The sequence below is a fragment of the Biomphalaria glabrata genome, chromosome 13 (assembly GCF_947242115.1).
Source record: "Biomphalaria glabrata chromosome 13, xgBioGlab47.1, whole genome shotgun sequence".
Classification (NCBI taxonomy): domain Eukaryota; kingdom Metazoa; phylum Mollusca; class Gastropoda; family Planorbidae; genus Biomphalaria; species Biomphalaria glabrata.
The window spans coordinates 28,349,180-28,367,131 of record NC_074723.1 but is presented as its reverse complement, the minus strand read 5'-3'; the positions used below and the strand labels follow the sequence as shown (position 1 = coordinate 28,367,131).

The following is a 17,952-nucleotide window of genomic DNA, read 5'->3' as shown; positions in this document are numbered from 1 at the left end:
GGAACTGCATTCTTGACTGTTTTAATGAAAGAGTGAAAGATAAAGTTTGATTAAATAAGTCCATTTTCTTTCTACTACCAAAGGTAATAAAAAAACGTAGTCAGCACAACGACCAAACAAAAAATATTTATAAATCACCCAACCGAGGCGACCCTGCTAAATACATACAAGAATAACTCAATATATATATATATTGTTGCAACTCTAGGGTAGGCACTCAACGAAAAGGCATGCAACTCAACACAGTTGTGTTTATTCACTAGGGTAAACACATAACACGATGATTCATCCTTCAGCTTCCTCAGAGTCTTACTACTAAGTATACCAGTCCTTTGCTACTTAACCCGAATGTGGACCAACGACAGCCTTCCCCGCTTCGCTCCAGGTCCCTACTACAACCTTCAGGCAGCACAAAAGTTGGCCTCTTAGTTTCCCAAACATTCAGACTCTTCACAATTCCTGAAGCACTGTTATTTTCTCTCTTCTAGTGTCTTCCTGTTTACGTTCACTAGTCCAATAGTGCGCACCTCAAGCACTGGTGCAGGGCAGGGTTACAACAATATTTATATATATAGATATATATAACTTTAATTCAAAAGAATATCTGATCTTAAAACGTAACATACATTTTTTTAAAGGTAATAGCTGGTGACATTTTTTTGATACTCAAACCCCAACCTATGCGACCGAAGTGGGCCCCACACTTTCAAAGGACCCGCGATAGTCCTAGGTGTAAATTATTAAATTAAGCCATTTTATAACTTATAACAAAATTCCAGCAGCCTCTTGATTTACCCAGTGGCGTAGCATCCATGGCGCGAAGGGGTTCAATGAACCCGGGCCCACAAGCAATAGGGGCCCACAGCTGTGGCGTAGCAACCATGGCGCGAAGGAGCTCATTACGCTTGGGCCCATGCCTCAAGGCCAGTTGGAGCCCACATTAGAACTTAGGAAGAACATTTGTTTGTTCATTTGAAACACTTTTAAGTTTAACTCTGTTAAGAAGATGTAAAAACATTGACTTTTGAGACACTATTACTTATATGCAGTCCTATCTGAATCAAACGTTATGACATAATACTGTCTCTAATTCTGTCACAAGAAGCACTGTCACTTGATTTCCAACATCAATTCGGTCCAACACCAAGCCGTGTTTATGCCATCTCCCATTTAGCTCGAGCCTGTCACACAAGTCCTGGGTTGGATCCCCATACTAAATGAAATATAGATGTTAAATGTTTTCTTGGAGGTTCAGCGAATGCCTATTTAAATTATTCCGATAGCGGATTCCAGCGGTGGTTGATTTTGAAACCAATACGATGCCAATGCCCATACATTCTCATCGTATAACCTCAAAACCATCCATTCAAAGTTTGTTTGTTTCTTTGTTTTCTTGCGGTGGTTCATTTTGAAACCAATACGATGCCAATGCCCATGCATTCTCATCGTATGACCTCAAAACCATCTATTCGAATAACTTATTTTTTTTAAAAAAGGTACGATCTTTACATTGGAATGTAATGCATTTAGATTACTCATTTTTGTCACACACTAAATTTGTCTTATTGGCTGGAGGGGGGCCCACCAAGATGTTCTTAAGCCCGGGCCCACGGGTACCTTGCTACGCCACTGGATTTACCAGGAGCTCCTTGAAATCTCCTGAAATTGCAAAATATGCGAAAAAGTCATGGAAATATCCAGAAATTATTAAAATCTTTTGAAAACTCATACAAATCTCCTGAAATATGTAGACAAAAAAATGTCCTTTTGGGGTGTCATTCAAAATGAAAAACGCCAATCCTACGTGCGATAATAAAAAAATCGGCATTATGCAATAGCCTACCGGTAATTGTGGAATCTGGTGAAAGAAGCTTCTCGCGCCTCAAATGAATGAAGAATTACTTGAGGTCAACAATTCTCGAATATAGATTGAAACATTTGGTGATTCTTGCTATTGAGCGTGATCTATGTAGGAAACATAATTTGTATGATATACTGTATGGCTTCGCTACACGCAAAGCTCGTAAAGTAATTATGCAGGTAGTAATACAAATTCTTAATTTTCACTTATTATCCTTTCCTTTACGTGGTGTCATAACTCTTGAGCCATAAAGAGAATTAAATATATAGATGTAGGCCTATATTGTCACAAATTTATTCAAGCAGTCAAGACAATGATTTCTACATAAGACGCTGTGCAAACATGAGCTCGAAATAGACCAAATTTATTTTTAATATAAATTGTTAATATTTTGAAAATATTATAATTATCAAAGTAGAGTTTGCACTTTGTGGCCAAATCATCGTACCTTCACTTATCACTTAGTCTGTTGAACCTTTGGGACACCATACAAGATCTGTTTGCCGTCTTTCTCAGTTTCTGTCTTTTGCATTGGTTAGAATTTCATTCAATGACAGGCCTGTCAATTATTTTTATGGCCATTTGGCTAGTTTTTTCCCCAAAGATTTTCGAAATCCTGGTCCAGTATCCAACTTTTGAACCCATGAAGAGTTTACAAGCAAATAAGAGGACATGTAATTGAAAGAAAGAAATAATAACTGCCATGCTAGACCTCTTAAATAGGGCGAACTTCAGAACTGCTATCTTAATTTCTCAATCAATTGACTGACATATAGAAATTAGTCTTTACTAAGAGGAAACCAAAACAAGCATTTGTAACAGACAAACACATTCACATATCACTTAGTCTGTTGGGCCGTTGGGGCACCACCCAAGATTTTTTTACCGTCTTTCTCCTTTCGTCTCTGTCTTCCAATGGAAGGCCCGTCCATTTTTTTATGTTGTCTTCCTATCGCTTTCTGTCTGCCTCTTCTTCTTTTTTCCTGGTATTGTTCCCTCAAGGAAAGACTTTGCGAGCTCAGAAGACCTTGTAATATGGCGATAGAGTTTTAGTTTGCGTTTTTTTTTACACTAGTTAACAGGTCATCGTGGGGTCGCTGCAGTAACCCTGTTTCCAATCTCTTGGTTTGTGATTCGGTTTAAATTTGATACCTAAGATCCTTCTGTAGCATCTCAATTCCATTGCTAAGATCCTTCTCACTAGCTCTGCAGTTAGCGCCCAAGACTCGCAAGCATATAAAAATGTGGCCGTGATCCCAACGATACTTAATGTACCAGCTAATTCTATCTCTAACATTTACTATTAATATTATGTAATTATTGTTTTATTAGGAGAAAATTGAGGAGCAATCCAAACAAGGAAAGTCCTTTGATATTTACTCCCTACTGCACCGACATGCTATGGACGTCATCCTCAGGTGTTCGTTTTCCTACAAATCTGATTGCCAGAATTCTGAGTAAATTGCTTTTAATGTTTACTAAATAAATAATTAGAACATAGGTTTAACTTCTTCTAAAATAATTTGAACATAGGTTTAACTTCTTCTAAAATAATTAGAACATAGGTTTAACTTCTTCTAAAATAATTAGAACATAGGTTTAACTTCTTCTAAAATAATTAGAACATAGGTTTAACTTCTTCTAAAATAATTAGAACATAGGTTTAACTTCTTCTAAAATAATTAGAACATAGGTTTAACTTCTTCTAAAATAATTAGAACATAGGTTTAACTTCTTCTAAAATAATTTGAACATAGGTTTAACTTCTTCTAAAATAATTAGAACATAGGTTTAACTTCTTCCAAAATAATTAGAACATAGGTTTAACTTCTTCTAAAATAATTAGAACATAAGTTTAACTTCTTCTAAAATAATTAGAACATAGGTTTAACTTCTTCTAAAATAATTTGAACATAGGCTTAACTTCTTCTAAAATAATTAGAACATAGGTTTAACTTCTTCTAAAATAATTAGAACATAGGTTTAACTTCTTCTAAAATAATTAGAACATAGGTTTAACTTCTTCTAAAATAATTAGAACATAGGTTTAACTTCTTCTAAAATAATTAGAACATAGGTTTAACTTCTTCTAAAATAATTTGAACATAGGTTTAACTTCTTCTAAAATAATTAGAACATAGGTTTAACTTCTTCTAAAATAATTAGAACATAGGTTTAACTTCTTCTAAAATAATTAGAACATAGGTTTAAAGTCTTCTAAAACAAAGTTTTGATTGGCTTATATTGCGTGGCTCCCTGAGAGAGCTCCAGTTTGAATCCCATTGAAGATTTGACTCAAGCTAAGTGCCCAGAGACAGCACGGACAATCTCTCATAGTCCAGCTCCCCCCCCCCCTGCACACGTCAGCAACAAAAAACAAAACATTGGATGGAACGCACTGAGGAATACCTTATGGAAGAGCTCTATAGTAGCAAAAATGATAATAGTCATCATCTAATATATAAAGTTGAATGTAAGGAATATGCATATATGTATGTATGTCCTGCATAGAAATCAAAACTGTTTGACAAATCTTGATTAAATCAAATTATACATGCTACGTTTGACCTTTTGTTTACTACAATAGAAATGGCGCTTCAGTATATTTAATTAATTAGAATATGTCTCTTTTTTTTAAAGTACCAACTAAACTCTTTTATTCTAGAAGATTTAGAGACGTTTATAAGCTTTATTTTTTAAATATTGAAATGTCAAATTTTATTTATCAGTTTAATAAAATATTTGGATTTTCCTTATTTTGACTAATAAAATATTCACAGCTTGAAAGATAATATTGCCTCGGTGATCTCAGAGCTCAATACTTTATGGTCAGACAGATCAATGTAAGTTTCTTTAATTATTGCTTGACTTGATATTTCTGTGAACTTGACATATTTTGGAAACTTGACATGATATGTTTGGGAACTCTACATAATATGTTTGGGAACTTGACTTGATATATTTGGGAACCTGACAGATTTTGGGAACTTGAAATGATATGTTTGTGAACTTGACATATTTAAGAACTTGAAATGATATGTTTGTGAACTTGACATATTTGGGAACTTAAAATGATATGTTTGTAAACTTGACATATTTGGGAACTTAAAATGATATGTTTGGGAACTTGACATATTTGGGAACTTGACATATTTGGGAACTTGACATATTTGGGAACTTGACATGATATGTTTAGGAACTCTACACAATATGTTTGGGAATGTGACTTGATATATTTGGGAACCTGACAGATTTTGGGAATTTGAAATGATATGTTAGTGAACTTAACATATTTGGGAACTTGAAAAGATATGTTTGTAAACTTGACATATTTTTGGGAACTTGATGTGATATGTTTGTGAACTCTACATAATATATTTGGGAACTTGACTTGATATATTTGGGAACTTAACATATTTCAGAAATTGAAATGATATGTTTTGTAACTAGACATGATAGATGCTTGTTTTATTAAAATAGCTTATTAATTGGAAAACCAAGCATAATATTACAGTACAGAGAGAAGAAGCAATAATAAGATTAAATGCACACTGAAATCCTTTCCCAACAATGGCCTATGCCCCAGGGGGAACCACAAACAGAAATGAGAATTTTGCTAGCATAAAGGAATTTTACATGTATGAAATAATGCGTTTGTGCCGTTTAGGCTATTTGTGCATGTTAACCAGTGACTTAAATTCTGCCAAGTCATCGGTTTTCCTGGCTGGCTCAGACAACCCATTCCATGCTCTAGTAGCACTAGGGAAGAGGGAGCATTTTTATAAATTTGTCCTAGCATATGGAACAAGGAATGTACCTTTGTGTCTTTCTGAGTATTTTATTAGATTTTGTTTAATTAAACTACTTTCTTTTTTTTTTTATTCTTGACACCAGATCTCCCCATTTTTATGATCACATTGAATGTCTGTATCGCTTGACGTCTCATGGTAAAAGATTTTATCATCTCTGTAGTGTAGCTCACAAGGCTTCAGAGGAAATCATTGAGAAACGAAAGCAAGAACTTGTTAGTCGTAAATCTTTTGTTTTTAGTTCATTTACAATTATTTCTTTAGTATCAATATTTAAAGCAGGTTTATCAGTTATTCCTAATAATGTTTAAAGGCTGCTATGAATTTAGAATGGCAATATAACTAGAAATAACCCCAAATAAAATAATATTTGTAGTTAATATGTAACAATTTTTTTTGCTTTTTTTTCTTTTGTTTTGGATGATTATTACATTATCTCAAAGATTATTACATACTTGCCCAAATGTCTCGTAAGATGGTGGGTAAGTGAGGCAGGCACGGTTTGAACTTCGGACTATCAAGACCATCATCTACCACACGACCAGCAGGCAGTCATCCCTTTCATATTTTTGGTATTATCCTATTTGTATAAAGTTCTTTCTTTCTCATCTCTCCATTTTGGCTTGTCTCTTTTGTAAATACTCACACACACACACACAACAACAACAGTGTATGTAATAATTATACAAAAATATATAATATAACAAGGGCCTTGTTTGTAGATAGCTAATCCTGATCTTGTGTCGAACAAAAAATGCAAAGATTTCTTGGATATTTTGCTGACAGCAAAAGATGAAGATGGACAAGGATTGTCTGCCTTGGAGATTAGGAATGAAGTGGATACCTTCTATTTTGCTGGTAATTAACTTTGTAGAGAATTGTCTTTAGTACAAACATTTGGTTAGCAATTGAAACAGAGTAAAAATAACTATAGTTGGAATTTAAATATTATAGTTGTAATATTGTTTTATCTGTCTGTCTGGTAAAATCTTTTGTACAATAATTGATTATTTTGCTTGGTGTTGAAAAGGGAAATAAATACTGCTTATTGAAATAAATGGTTGTATATGTGGAGTTATTCCCATTACTACATTTTATACAAGTTTTTTCTCTCGATTCCCAGTTTATGATCAAGTAATTGTAATTTTGGGTAATTATTCATTGTCCATCAATAAAGAAACTAACCAATTAGTAACTCAATTAGTGGTATTTAAATAATTTTGTTTTCCATAGAAAAAGGAGTCAATTTCTGCTGTATTGATATAGATAAGCATTTTTAAACAATTTTTTTTTAAAATATATATTTTTTTTTTGAGATTGGCAGTTTTTCCCCCCATTATTTACTATCTAAATAAAAAGCTACTCCTCGTGATCAAAGAAGAGCACTATCTCTAAATCTCACAACCTCTAAATCTCACAACCTCTAAATCTCACAATCTCATTTTCTAGGAAAACAAAGGTGGCTGTGAAGTTTCATCTTCGCTCTGAAAAAACAATTTTACTCAAGCACAAACAGATTGGATCTGTTGCATTATTGCCTGCTATTACTTTGGTGTTGGCTGGCCTCTTTGTTGCATAACATGAAACGCCAACAATGAAGACAAGACACTATCTTATGTAGAGCATTCATAGGCTCGTTTTTCCCATTCATGGATAGCAATTCTAAATTCCAAGAGAGAGCTCTTCAGATTGAGTATCTTTATATTTTGTGTGTTGACTTCTTCAAGATTGCTTCACATAGAAGAATCATTTAGAAATTTGACCATTATGTATGAGAATTACATGACTAGTTTTTGCTGTGACATAGATATTGTCTATCATCCTATCAACAGATGTATCTTCATTAGTACAAAGCTTATATCAACTCACTCTGTCTGTCTGGTACTAATTTTGAACACATTACTTCTCATTCTTGGATCATTGAAACTTTGCACAATTTTACCCAGCAAACATGAATCAATAAAAATTAAACGATCAGTTAATGAAACAGTGGTAATTAATTGATTTTGTTTGATATCTAAAAGGGGAACTGAATTACAGTATTGATATATATAGCTATACATGTGAAGATTTTTCCCTTTGCTTATTTTTTAAAATAATATATTTTGTATATTTTGCTTGTTGTATGATTTCAAATGTATTCTTCTAGAATAGATTTTAAAAGGTTTTAAAAAATTTATTCTATTTTCAGGTCACGACACCACAGCCAGTAGTATGACCTGGATATTGTACACATTAGCTGGACACCCAGAATACCAGGAGAAAGTCTACCAGGAAGTTATAAATGTTCTGGAAGGCAGAGAATATATTGAATGGTAGGTTAGTAGACTAGATGAAATACTTTAAAATGTTTGTAAAAATGTTTGTAAAATGTTTTACATGTTTCGGATGTTCCTTCAGAGTTGAAGATAGTTTACTTCCTAGTCCAAACCTCCCGCAGGACGACGAGGGATGGGAGCGGGCAGGGTTTGAACCCTCGACCGACGATAAATCCGAACGACAGTCCAGCCCACAAACCGCACGACCAGGCAGCTTCTAGAGTACCAGTGGTTCCTGGATATATGAAATTCTCATTAACCAACATGAATAGGAATAGACTATAAACTGACATACTGGTATATTAAAAAAGGAAGTAAATTTTCCTTTCAGACCTTACAATCTAAAGGGCAAATGATGCAAAAGCTTTCTATTTCAATAGCCAAATTTTAAAAGGGTGTCATCTAGCTTGCTCAATGACCAACCCCCTCTACTTTTGGAAGCCAAGAGTTTTACCACTCTGCCCCCACAACTGGTGTACTTGACATAAGCAATCATCTGGATAGGTTAGAAACAGAACTGTACAATTATTCTGTACATAATAAGGAATTGTCTTCAAGTGAGAAAATTAAAGAATAGTAATTATTTTATCTTGTTACTAATTTTAGAAAACTTAATAGACAGAAATATACAATTAAATTGACACAGAAGCTCTTAGATATTTCACACATTTATTTTCACTTCTTATAGAAAAAAAGCCTTATATTAAAAATTCTATAAGTAGCCTAGGTCTATTTTATTCATAAATATAGAAAAATATTGATTAAAAAAATTGTATTCCCAGGAATGACCTTCAGAAGTTGGAGTTCACCACTATGTGCATCAAAGAATCATTACGACTACATGGGGGAGTTCCAGGTATTGAAAGAAGAACAACAGAGGACTACACTATTCATGGGCTTACCATACCAGCAGGTAGGGAAAAGGCTCATTGTGTTTTAGCATAGGTTCTAGTCTGTAAGTTACAGCATTATAAATTTTGAAGTTTTAACTTAGCAAATTTTATGGAGAGTGACATAGACTTTGAAAGAGATGTTTGATATCAGAGTAAGAGAGGTAAGGAAGACTCAACCTTTACTATGGTGCAATAAGGCTTGTCTTGGAGTTTAAAAATTTATGAGGAATGCAATATTTCCCATGGCAATGCAGCCCCTATATATTTTGTTACATCCATGGCAAGCATAACCATTGTCCACTGAGGGACAATTAAGATTTTCTTTTTGCCCTTTTATATGAACAATAATAAAATCCAAATTTAAGGTTTCTTAAAATTGGAAAACCCAAGTATAATGCTTCTTTAAATCAGTAAAACCAAAATATAAGGCTACTTTAAATGGACACAAGTATAAGACTTATTTGAAATGTTGCACTTCACTTTTTCAATGCTGTTTTATTGGTGTCAGCAGCCATCAAAGTTAAATAATAAATAGAATACTTTTTTCATAAATTAGATAATCAAAATACAAATGAATATTTTCACACTTTGTGGCCAGGCACGAGATTAACAATTCAGTTGTTCTTACTTCATCACAACCCACTTCTCTGGGAAGAACCCCAACAGTTTAAACCAGAGAGATTTCATCCAGACAATCTGAAAACAATGGACCCATTCCAGTTTGTGCCGTTTTCTGCCGGGCCAAGGTAAGTTTTGATATTACAATGATTAGCTAATGAATAACTATTACATGTAGGCCTAAACACGATGCTTAACTGAATAAGTTCAGCAATGAAATAACCAAGCATAATGAAAGGGGTTATATAAGAAAAACAGTACTTAATCATTACTTTTATTTGTCTATGTTTCTATTTCAAGGCACTCGGCATAAATTAGCTAAGGCAAATAACATATTATATGTTAAGAAGGGTACTTACCATAGTTTATGAAAGGTATCTGGCATACCTTAAGAAGGGTACTTGTACTTAATGTAGTTTAAGAAAGGTATCTGGCATAACTTAAGAAGGAGATCTACACTATCTAAAGGACAATAACTGGTTTAACTGTTGGAGAGCTAGCTGTGATCATTTAATTAAAGGGTACTTTGCATAATAATAGTTAAGAATAACTGACGACCTTTTATGGCATACCTGGCTTATCTGTAAAAACATAATTGGTGTACTTAAATTAGTTTGGCATAAACAAAGGAATGGAAGTAGACCTATTGAATTGAAGAAAATTTTTGTTTTATGGGTGAGTGCTTCAAATTGTTTGAATTACGCTGTATTACATGTATTACAGTGGTTTTAATAGGTTGTCATTGCAGAAAGTGGTAATAGCAATAAGCAATCCACTACCAATAAAATGCTTTCTAATGGTGTGTGTCTCAAAAAGCCTCTGAGAACCAGTCCAACTCCTGGCCTTCACGTGTGGCTCAGATATTGAGTCAGGTGGGACTGTTCTCAATAACAGAAGGGCGCCTAACAAGTAAGCTTTGGGTAGGAGGAGTTTATTAGCCATAGCTGGCTACACTCCTAGGAGATGGGAAACTGAATTGCTGTTACCCTTAGGCAGTTTACAGCACTCAGTGCTACAACCTGGCAGAGACTTCAATGCAGCTGACCCCTAAGTGCATCAGCACTTGCCGTTTCATTGGATACATCAGCTGTGTGGAGAGGGGAGACTGCTTGGTGACATCATTGGAACCATAGCTAATGCCCAGGCACTCATCTCATTTCTATAATATGATCCATGGTAGCTTTGCGACTGAAAAAGGCCATATATATAGATCTATCGTTAATGTCCTATTTCAGTATCTGTATATTAAAGGAAGTTAATAGGCTTTACATAAAGAATTAGAACATCTTCATGAGCATTAGCTAAGTACTTATACAACTTTTATCTATAGTCTATATACATTTCTTTACTATCTATATCCCCAGGAACTGTATTGGTCAAAACTTTGCACTTAATGAAATGAAGACGACTATTAGCAGAATAATAAAGAAGTGAGTATTTATAGAACCTTGTGTAGGGAAAGGGAGATAACTACACTTCAAAATTCAAACAGTATAAAGTAGCAAAACTTAGTAGACTCTGTTAAGACCTGAGAACACTGGTGAATCTTTTGAAAATAGTGTCTACAGAGACATCCTCATAGATGTCTCCAGCACTCAGTGCTGAATTTAACTTAACTCAGGGCCCGAGTCTCAAAAAAAAAAATTTAAAGAAAAAGCAAAGAAATAAAATGCCTTATGTTGAATAAAAGGGACTATAATACAAATACACCTGGGTTCATGAAGCCCTAGCAAACATTTTAAATTGTGATATTACGAAGAAAATGGGGTCTGCTTAAGTTTGGATTTATGTATATATAAACACACTGAGCAAAATAGAATATTTGTATTTATTCATAAGCCTCAATTTAATGATCCCCTGCTGGTCATTTGCATAGTTGAACCACTTATATGCGCATTCAAGTCAAGTGCCCAGTGGGCCTGTTGGGCCCAAAAACAGTAAAGCACATACTTCAGTGTAAACAATTCTATACCTTTCTCTTATAAAATAGAGGGCAAGGGTTGGTTTTAACATTACCTTTTTGTACTAGATTTTGTGAAAGACAATGATGAAGTTATTTTTCAAAACAATGTAACTGCCTGTTCCTGATAACCATACTTCTGAGATGCTTCATCTCCATTTGAAATTCACAAAATGTCAATAGCTCTGTTGATAACTGATCAGAGACATCAAGCAGAGATTGCCAAAGAACTAGTTTGATACATGATAGTTTTATTTTCCAGTTACAAAACAATGCCAAAAGACTATCTAAAACCGTTCTTCTGACATATTATACATGTACAATAGTTGTCTTTCCAAAAGTCTAAAAATCTCTTTATCAATAATAGGCTATTAGTTTGTTATTAACTTAAAAGCAACACCAAATGAATCTTTGAGTTTTTATTACTTCGGACAATCAAAATATCAGAATATTCCTTTGTGTGAAAACACAAAGTCCCTTTGTAATCTTGTTTTTTACTGTGGAAAGACTGATCTATATGTTTTTCTGAATTGTTAGACTTGACACGTAATAAAAAAATCTTTAAGGAATATTTTACGCAGTGGCCTAGTAGTTAAGCACTTGGCTTCAAAGCCTGGGGTACTGGCTGGGTCCAAATCTTGGTAAAGACTGTATTTTGAATTTTCAGTTTTTTAGGGCACCCCAGAGTCCATCCAACTGTAATGGTTACCCAACTTTTGTTGAGGAAAGTAAATGCTGTTGATCGTTGTGCTGGCCTCATGACACCCTGCTCATTAACCATTGGCATGACCTTAACATAAACTGCCCTATAGATCGCAAGGTCTGAAAAGGGGGAACTTTACTAAACTGTTATAGAATTCAGTCTGATAAGAACATTTTTACAGTATTTCTTTTCTTTTTTTTTACACTAATGCTTCTGTTAATTATATTCATGAGCTCTAGGTCTTGGTGATTTGACAAGCAAAGGATCTCTTTAATATATGCCAAAAAAGCTTTTTGTAATTTACTCTTACTCTCAAGATTGCTTTTATATTTTGTTGCTATCTTCAGTTTCAAAATTACATTAGATGACAATCACGTTGTTCGAAGAGTACCCTACGTCACTGTGCAACCAGAGAATGGAGTTTTAATCTATGCCACACCTCGCTAAAGATTCTCAAGAAAAGATTGTATAGTTTGAAATACATCTACCTTGCAATGTGTAAATGTATACTTTTGAATATTTTAACTCATTGACTATGTCCCATAATTCATTTGTTTTTATAATGGTGTTTTAGCTTGTCTAAAAATAGAATCCAAGCTTACCACTGAGCTTAATGCATGATCTTTGGTTATCACTGAGCTTAATGCATGATTTCTGGTTACCCCTGAGCTTCATGCATGATCTCTGGTTACCCCTGAGCTTAATGCATGATTTCTGGTTACCACTGAGCTTAATGCATGATTTCTGGTTACCACTGAGCTAATTGTATGATCTCTGGATTTTCTCTGCATCTTATTTCTTTCACAACAATCAATGTCACTTGAAGGGAAATGAAAAGATAAGCTAAGCTAGATATCAAAGTACTTAAGGGTATAAACAATCATAAGTTATATTACTGTGATATAAATAACAATTAAAATACTTTCTATTGGCATTGGGCTTGTATAAAAAAATACAACTTAAATACACTTTTGTGTATGATATTTGTAATAGAACATGTTCATAAACTTTTAAATGTTAAACCTTGCTATTTTCTTGTTGTGCATGTGATCATTGACACTTAGATTCAGGTATCATTTTTACATCACATTTGTTTTGATTGCTTGTCTCATGAAAAGGTTCATAAAAATTATGTCTGGAGATGTGTTAGAACTGATACTACAAGTTACTCTGTACATTAGAGTCACGTGTTCAGACCAAGTTTAGCAGCTAATACTAAATCTCTTTATATATATATTATTTTTTAAATTATAATTTTAAGTATAATCCAAACATTTGATGAGATAAAACCTCCCCCAACTCAAATGTACAAGGACTGCCTTTTTTTTCACAAAGCTGATATTAACTCCATGTATCTTTGGGTGGATTCTTGTACACTTTTATTTCTGCCTTCTCATTCTAGGATCAAGTAGAAACTGTGTACAATTATTCATTGAATGAAAACATGAATCAATCCAAAAAAAAAAAAAAATCAACAACAATTAATTTCTTAATTACTTGTGTTTTTTTTTTTTTTAAGAACAAGGGGAGATATACAATACAATGTTGATAGATTGGCAGCGATTTAACGTGCTCTCCCTTCACTCAAAAATATGATCTGTTGTTTTTTTTTATAAAGTATTTTTACTTTGCTTGTTTTTACTATGAATGTTAATTAGCATGTACCATAAATCTTTGACCCCTACAAGGTCTAAATAAACTAAACTAGTTAAGATAAATCTAGACCAGACTATTCTACATACGATTATACACATATATAAATATTTGTCAGCATTCTAAGTAAAAATGGAGTAAAGTTTATATAACTGCATACGTTCATTCTGGCATAGCGTAACAACATTTAAAGGTTTAGTTTTCAAAAACGAAAAGTAGTTCATTTTATTTACCTCTATTTAATTCTTATTAATATTTTGGCTTAAGAAAGATAATTTTATGATTCTGTTTATGGTTTAGATTTGTGGAATTATTTTTAGTGCATTTAGTAAATAAAGTACTCAGAATGGCTTTCCTGTGATTTGTTGTGTGCTTTGTTCATTTCAAAGTTTTGTTAGGTAACAACAAAGGATCCGTTCAAAATAATATCGCAACAGAAGAGACACTCCAACAGACTAGGGACAAAACGTAGGCCTAAAAGTTTTGTATTTTCTTTGGACATTTCACTTGCCAATATAACACTTTTGATGCACCCATCATCGATGACGAACAAGAAATGCCGAAAGGCCTGCCAAAAGGATATAAATGTAAGATTATCTTGAAAACAACTATTGACGTTACCTTCGTTGGTAAAAATTAAATTTACATCACAGCCTAAAAAATTAGAAGCTATGCTTAAGTACTACGGATAAAAAAACCAAATGTTAATTTTGAAGCTCAATTAGGATTTCTTATCAGAAGCATCAGGGTGGGGGGGGGGGGGAGGTGACTGAGTGCTTAACCTCTTGGTTTCCTGATGTCCTGGGTTCGAATCTCAGTGAAGACTGGGATTTAGAATTTTGGGATTTTTAGGGCCTCTACCCAAATAATAAAGACTAATTGATCAACTATTTGGTACATGTTTATATTGATTCATGTATTAGTCATTGACTATGGATAGTTAAGCAAAATTTCAACTTGATCCCAGAATTCAAAGTGGAAGAAAAAAAGTGTAAAAAACGTTAAAAGGGTAATAACTCCACACATATAGTCCCATCTCTCAATAAGTAGTATTTATTTCCCTTTGCTGATATTAAACCAAATAATTAATTACCAGTAATTGGTTAAATTTGTGAATTGATTACTCCTTACAATAAATAACTAAGTGTTAAGTTTCACTTTGATCTGAGAATGGGAGAAATAACGTGTTCAAATTTTTTACCAGACAGACAGCGTGAGTTAGTATATGCTTTCTAAGAATAGTTATTATTTAAATGTCAATGTACAGCATGTGCACTGGCATTAAACTTTTGCTTCAAACTTCTATTTCGATATTCATGTTGAACTGTGGGGGGGGGGGGGTAGTAATTAACAATATTGAAAAACAACAATAATAAATAAATAGAAATAATCACATAAATCTATGTTGGCATTTTTACAGCGTCTATAATAAATATCAACTCACTCCATCTGTCTTTCTCATGTTATTTTTTAAGACCCATTAGTTAATTATATAGTAGTCAGTTGCGTAGCCAAGGGAAATACTTTATTCTTCATTAATCTTTGGACTCGAAAACAAACTTATAGTAGTCAATTAATTTGGTTCCATATAGGCTTTTGCTATTGCAGAAGGGAGTCAAAGCATAAAAACTCTAAAAATGTTTAAACACGATTATTAATATTACCTCCCTTCAAAGTAAATTAATTTTTTAGACGTTACAGCACAGCTCAATTAACGCACGCATACATATCTAGTAGATTATTGAACTCTTTAGTGTAGAAGATGGAAATTGCAAGTTTATGGATACATCTTGCGTCATTTAACATTGATTAAATAATTTATTCAAAATAATTGATGCAATTTCGCTCAAAATAAACTTTATTTTTTGTAAGCATCTTTTATATTTTACTTCTTTCTTATTTTTTAAAGTACATACATGATTCTTCACATTATCATCATCATCATTTTCCTTTATAACCCGGTATGAAATACTTTAAAACTGTTCACATTTAGTTGCCATGTTGTTTAATTAAAAATGTTACATTTTTGTTTAACTTGGCAACTCAACTCGAAATGATTGTGCAACAAATTTACACGTCTGTACTAGACTCTGGCATTTCACACAGATAGCTGTACACATAGCCATCGTTTGGTTTGTTGTTAAAATAGACACAACGAGCGTCCGCCATGTACCAGTTGCCCCCTTTCCAAAAGCATTGACAGTTAGCGATACGACCACTGTTTGGCTCGGTAGTCGCCCAGTTAAAAACCTTGAGTGGGGCCTTGTTACGATTGTAAATCCAAGTTCCTTCTTTCTCCTCGTCATTCGCCCCTGTGACCACCACGTCGAATAAATTTTTACTGACCAAGAAGTTACGAACGAAGTGGAACTCTTCATTGGAGTCAATTTCTGCCAGGTGTCCGCCATACAATTCACATGTAGCTTGCGCCCACGTGACCTGCAAGACGTCTAAGTCTCTAGGTAGGTAATATCGACTGCCATTAAAACTTGAAGTAGAATAGAATGCCGCGTCTCTAGATCGCGACAATCTGGAAATCAGCGAATTATAATTAATATGCAAATTATTGGTATAGTCACTCAAAATGTCAAATTTAGCCTTTAACTCCTTCGACGAATTTTCAAAAGCTTTCATTTTGTCGGTAAGACTGTCATAGTCAGTTACTGAGACAACAACTGCTCCTGTGCTGGTTAAAGTCAGTGGATTCCCCAAGACACCGACGCCATTAAAGCTGCATCTATAGAGGCCAGATTTCTCAGACATTGGATTTTTCCATGTGAGTCGAAGAAAAGACTCTCCGCTGTTGTTGATGAGTCCAGCCACAGTGGCTGATTCGTCCAACGAGAATGTGCTGATTTTGTTATCCAACGTGTTGACGGACGCTAGGGAAGTGAACTTTGGTTCGTCCATAGCGTTGGAGTGCAACAAGGTCAAGGAAAACAGGGCTGACAACTCTGGCGTATTCACACGTTTCAATGAGCAGACGATCTCCAGATTTCTTGTTACAGGAACTGTGATAACATTGGGCTTGATATCGATAGTAGCTATAAAAGAAAAATTAAAACAAGAAAAATTTGAAAAAAGTGTAATTGTATCAATTAAATTTGGAACGGTCATGTACATTTGTAATAGATCTATACTAACAAGAATAAATCTGTTCGATAAGAAATATTTCTATTAATTGTTTTTGTTAAGCGAAATTTCATGCTTTTACTTTCTCAATGCGCTTTGGTTTTTTTCTTAGCCAACCTTAAAAGGCAACAACTTTTTTAAGGGGACGACAAGGTTAATGGCTACCAATCCTAAAAACTACTTTTAATGTTATGGCAAATGAACGAAGTTTTATCTAAGGCGAAAGAAATAGAGTGATTGAGAAAGATAAATAAATGTTGTGTGGCGCCACAACGGTTAACAGACTAAAGGATAGATGACGTTGAAGGTCACTGAACAGGAGTAAGTTTTAGACATGCAAAAGTTCCCTCCCAGTCTCGCAAATCGCTGCTCACGTGAAGTAGTTTCAAACTGCAGCTCATGTATGTAATACGTGATAGAGTATGAGAGTTTGAAACTTTTAACTTCGGCCTTCGTCATTGCCTAATTGATTTAAAATAAATAGAATCATTACTAATTGTACTTCCTTTCCATTATTTTCGTATGTTTTAATCGTATATTTTGTTTAGAATGATAAATATTTTTTAAAATGGAGGACGCCTCAAAGAATGTAATGTCGTAAATCTGGCCTTGCCTATATAGATGCCTTGTGTATAAGATTTCTTACCTGCCCACGACACAGCCACATACAATACACACAGGAAAACACAAGGAATCGTTATCATAGTGCTGATTTCAGTTTCAGATCAAGAAAACAAAAGTGTACGATAATGGTCAAGACAAACTAACTGAAGTGACTTTTATAGACTGGCGACAAGTTCATGTTTATTTGTTTTCATGTTGGGTGCGTAACATGTGGGTGAACAAATTGCTTTGCCATATGCTACACTCAAAAAACACTCACTGGGGTTCATGTGTCACCGACATGCTCAAAATTAATACTTTTTCTAACGACCCTCCATCTTTCTTTCTATCACTTTTAGATCTAAAAAAACTGGAAAACATTGGAGATTCAATTTGATGATT

The 17,952-nt window shown here is 33.9% G+C and overlaps 2 protein-coding genes across 3 annotated transcripts in view; one reads left to right on the top strand and one right to left on the bottom strand.

Annotated features, from left to right (window-relative positions):
• LOC106077873 (cytochrome P450 4F4-like) overlaps positions 1 to 14,171 on the top strand; it is a 31,840-nt gene extending 17,669 nt beyond the window's left edge. For both annotated transcript variants that reach the window (XM_056008042.1, XM_056008043.1), the window contains exons 5-13: positions 3,194 to 3,318; positions 4,642 to 4,704; positions 5,756 to 5,885; positions 6,393 to 6,528; positions 7,862 to 7,985; positions 8,771 to 8,901; positions 9,480 to 9,627; positions 10,864 to 10,929; positions 12,510 to 14,171. In XM_056008042.1, the coding sequence (XP_055864017.1) occupies positions 3,194 to 3,318; positions 4,642 to 4,704; positions 5,756 to 5,885; positions 6,393 to 6,528; positions 7,862 to 7,985; positions 8,771 to 8,901; positions 9,480 to 9,627; positions 10,864 to 10,929; positions 12,510 to 12,609 (1,023 nt within the window). In that variant the 3' untranslated portion in view covers positions 12,610 to 14,171. The remainder of the gene's footprint in view (positions 1 to 3,193; positions 3,319 to 4,641; positions 4,705 to 5,755; positions 5,886 to 6,392; positions 6,529 to 7,861; positions 7,986 to 8,770; positions 8,902 to 9,479; positions 9,628 to 10,863; positions 10,930 to 12,509) is intronic.
• A 1,479-nt stretch (positions 14,172 to 15,650) lies between these two features.
• Positions 15,651 to 17,754, bottom strand: LOC106062883 (uncharacterized). Its single transcript, XM_013221197.2, has 2 exons — positions 17,594 to 17,754; positions 15,651 to 16,859 (listed from the first exon to the last, which is right to left on the bottom strand). The coding sequence occupies exons 1-2, from the start codon at positions 17,649 to 17,651 to the stop codon at positions 15,886 to 15,888; spliced, it is 1,032 nt and encodes a 343-aa protein (XP_013076651.2). The 5' UTR covers positions 17,652 to 17,754; the 3' UTR covers positions 15,651 to 15,885.
• Between the last annotated feature and the right edge of the window lie 198 nt (positions 17,755 to 17,952).

Excerpts from the sequence above, each read along its gene's own strand:
- LOC106062883 (XM_013221197.2), bottom strand. The coding sequence starts at position 17,651 with ATGATAACGATTCCTTGTGTTTTCCTGTGTGTATTGTATGTGGCTGTG. Across the intron at positions 16,860-17,593 it reads TGTGGCTGTGTCGTGGGCAG|CTACTATCGATATCAAGCCC; the intron begins GTAAGAAATCTT and ends TTTCTTTTATAG.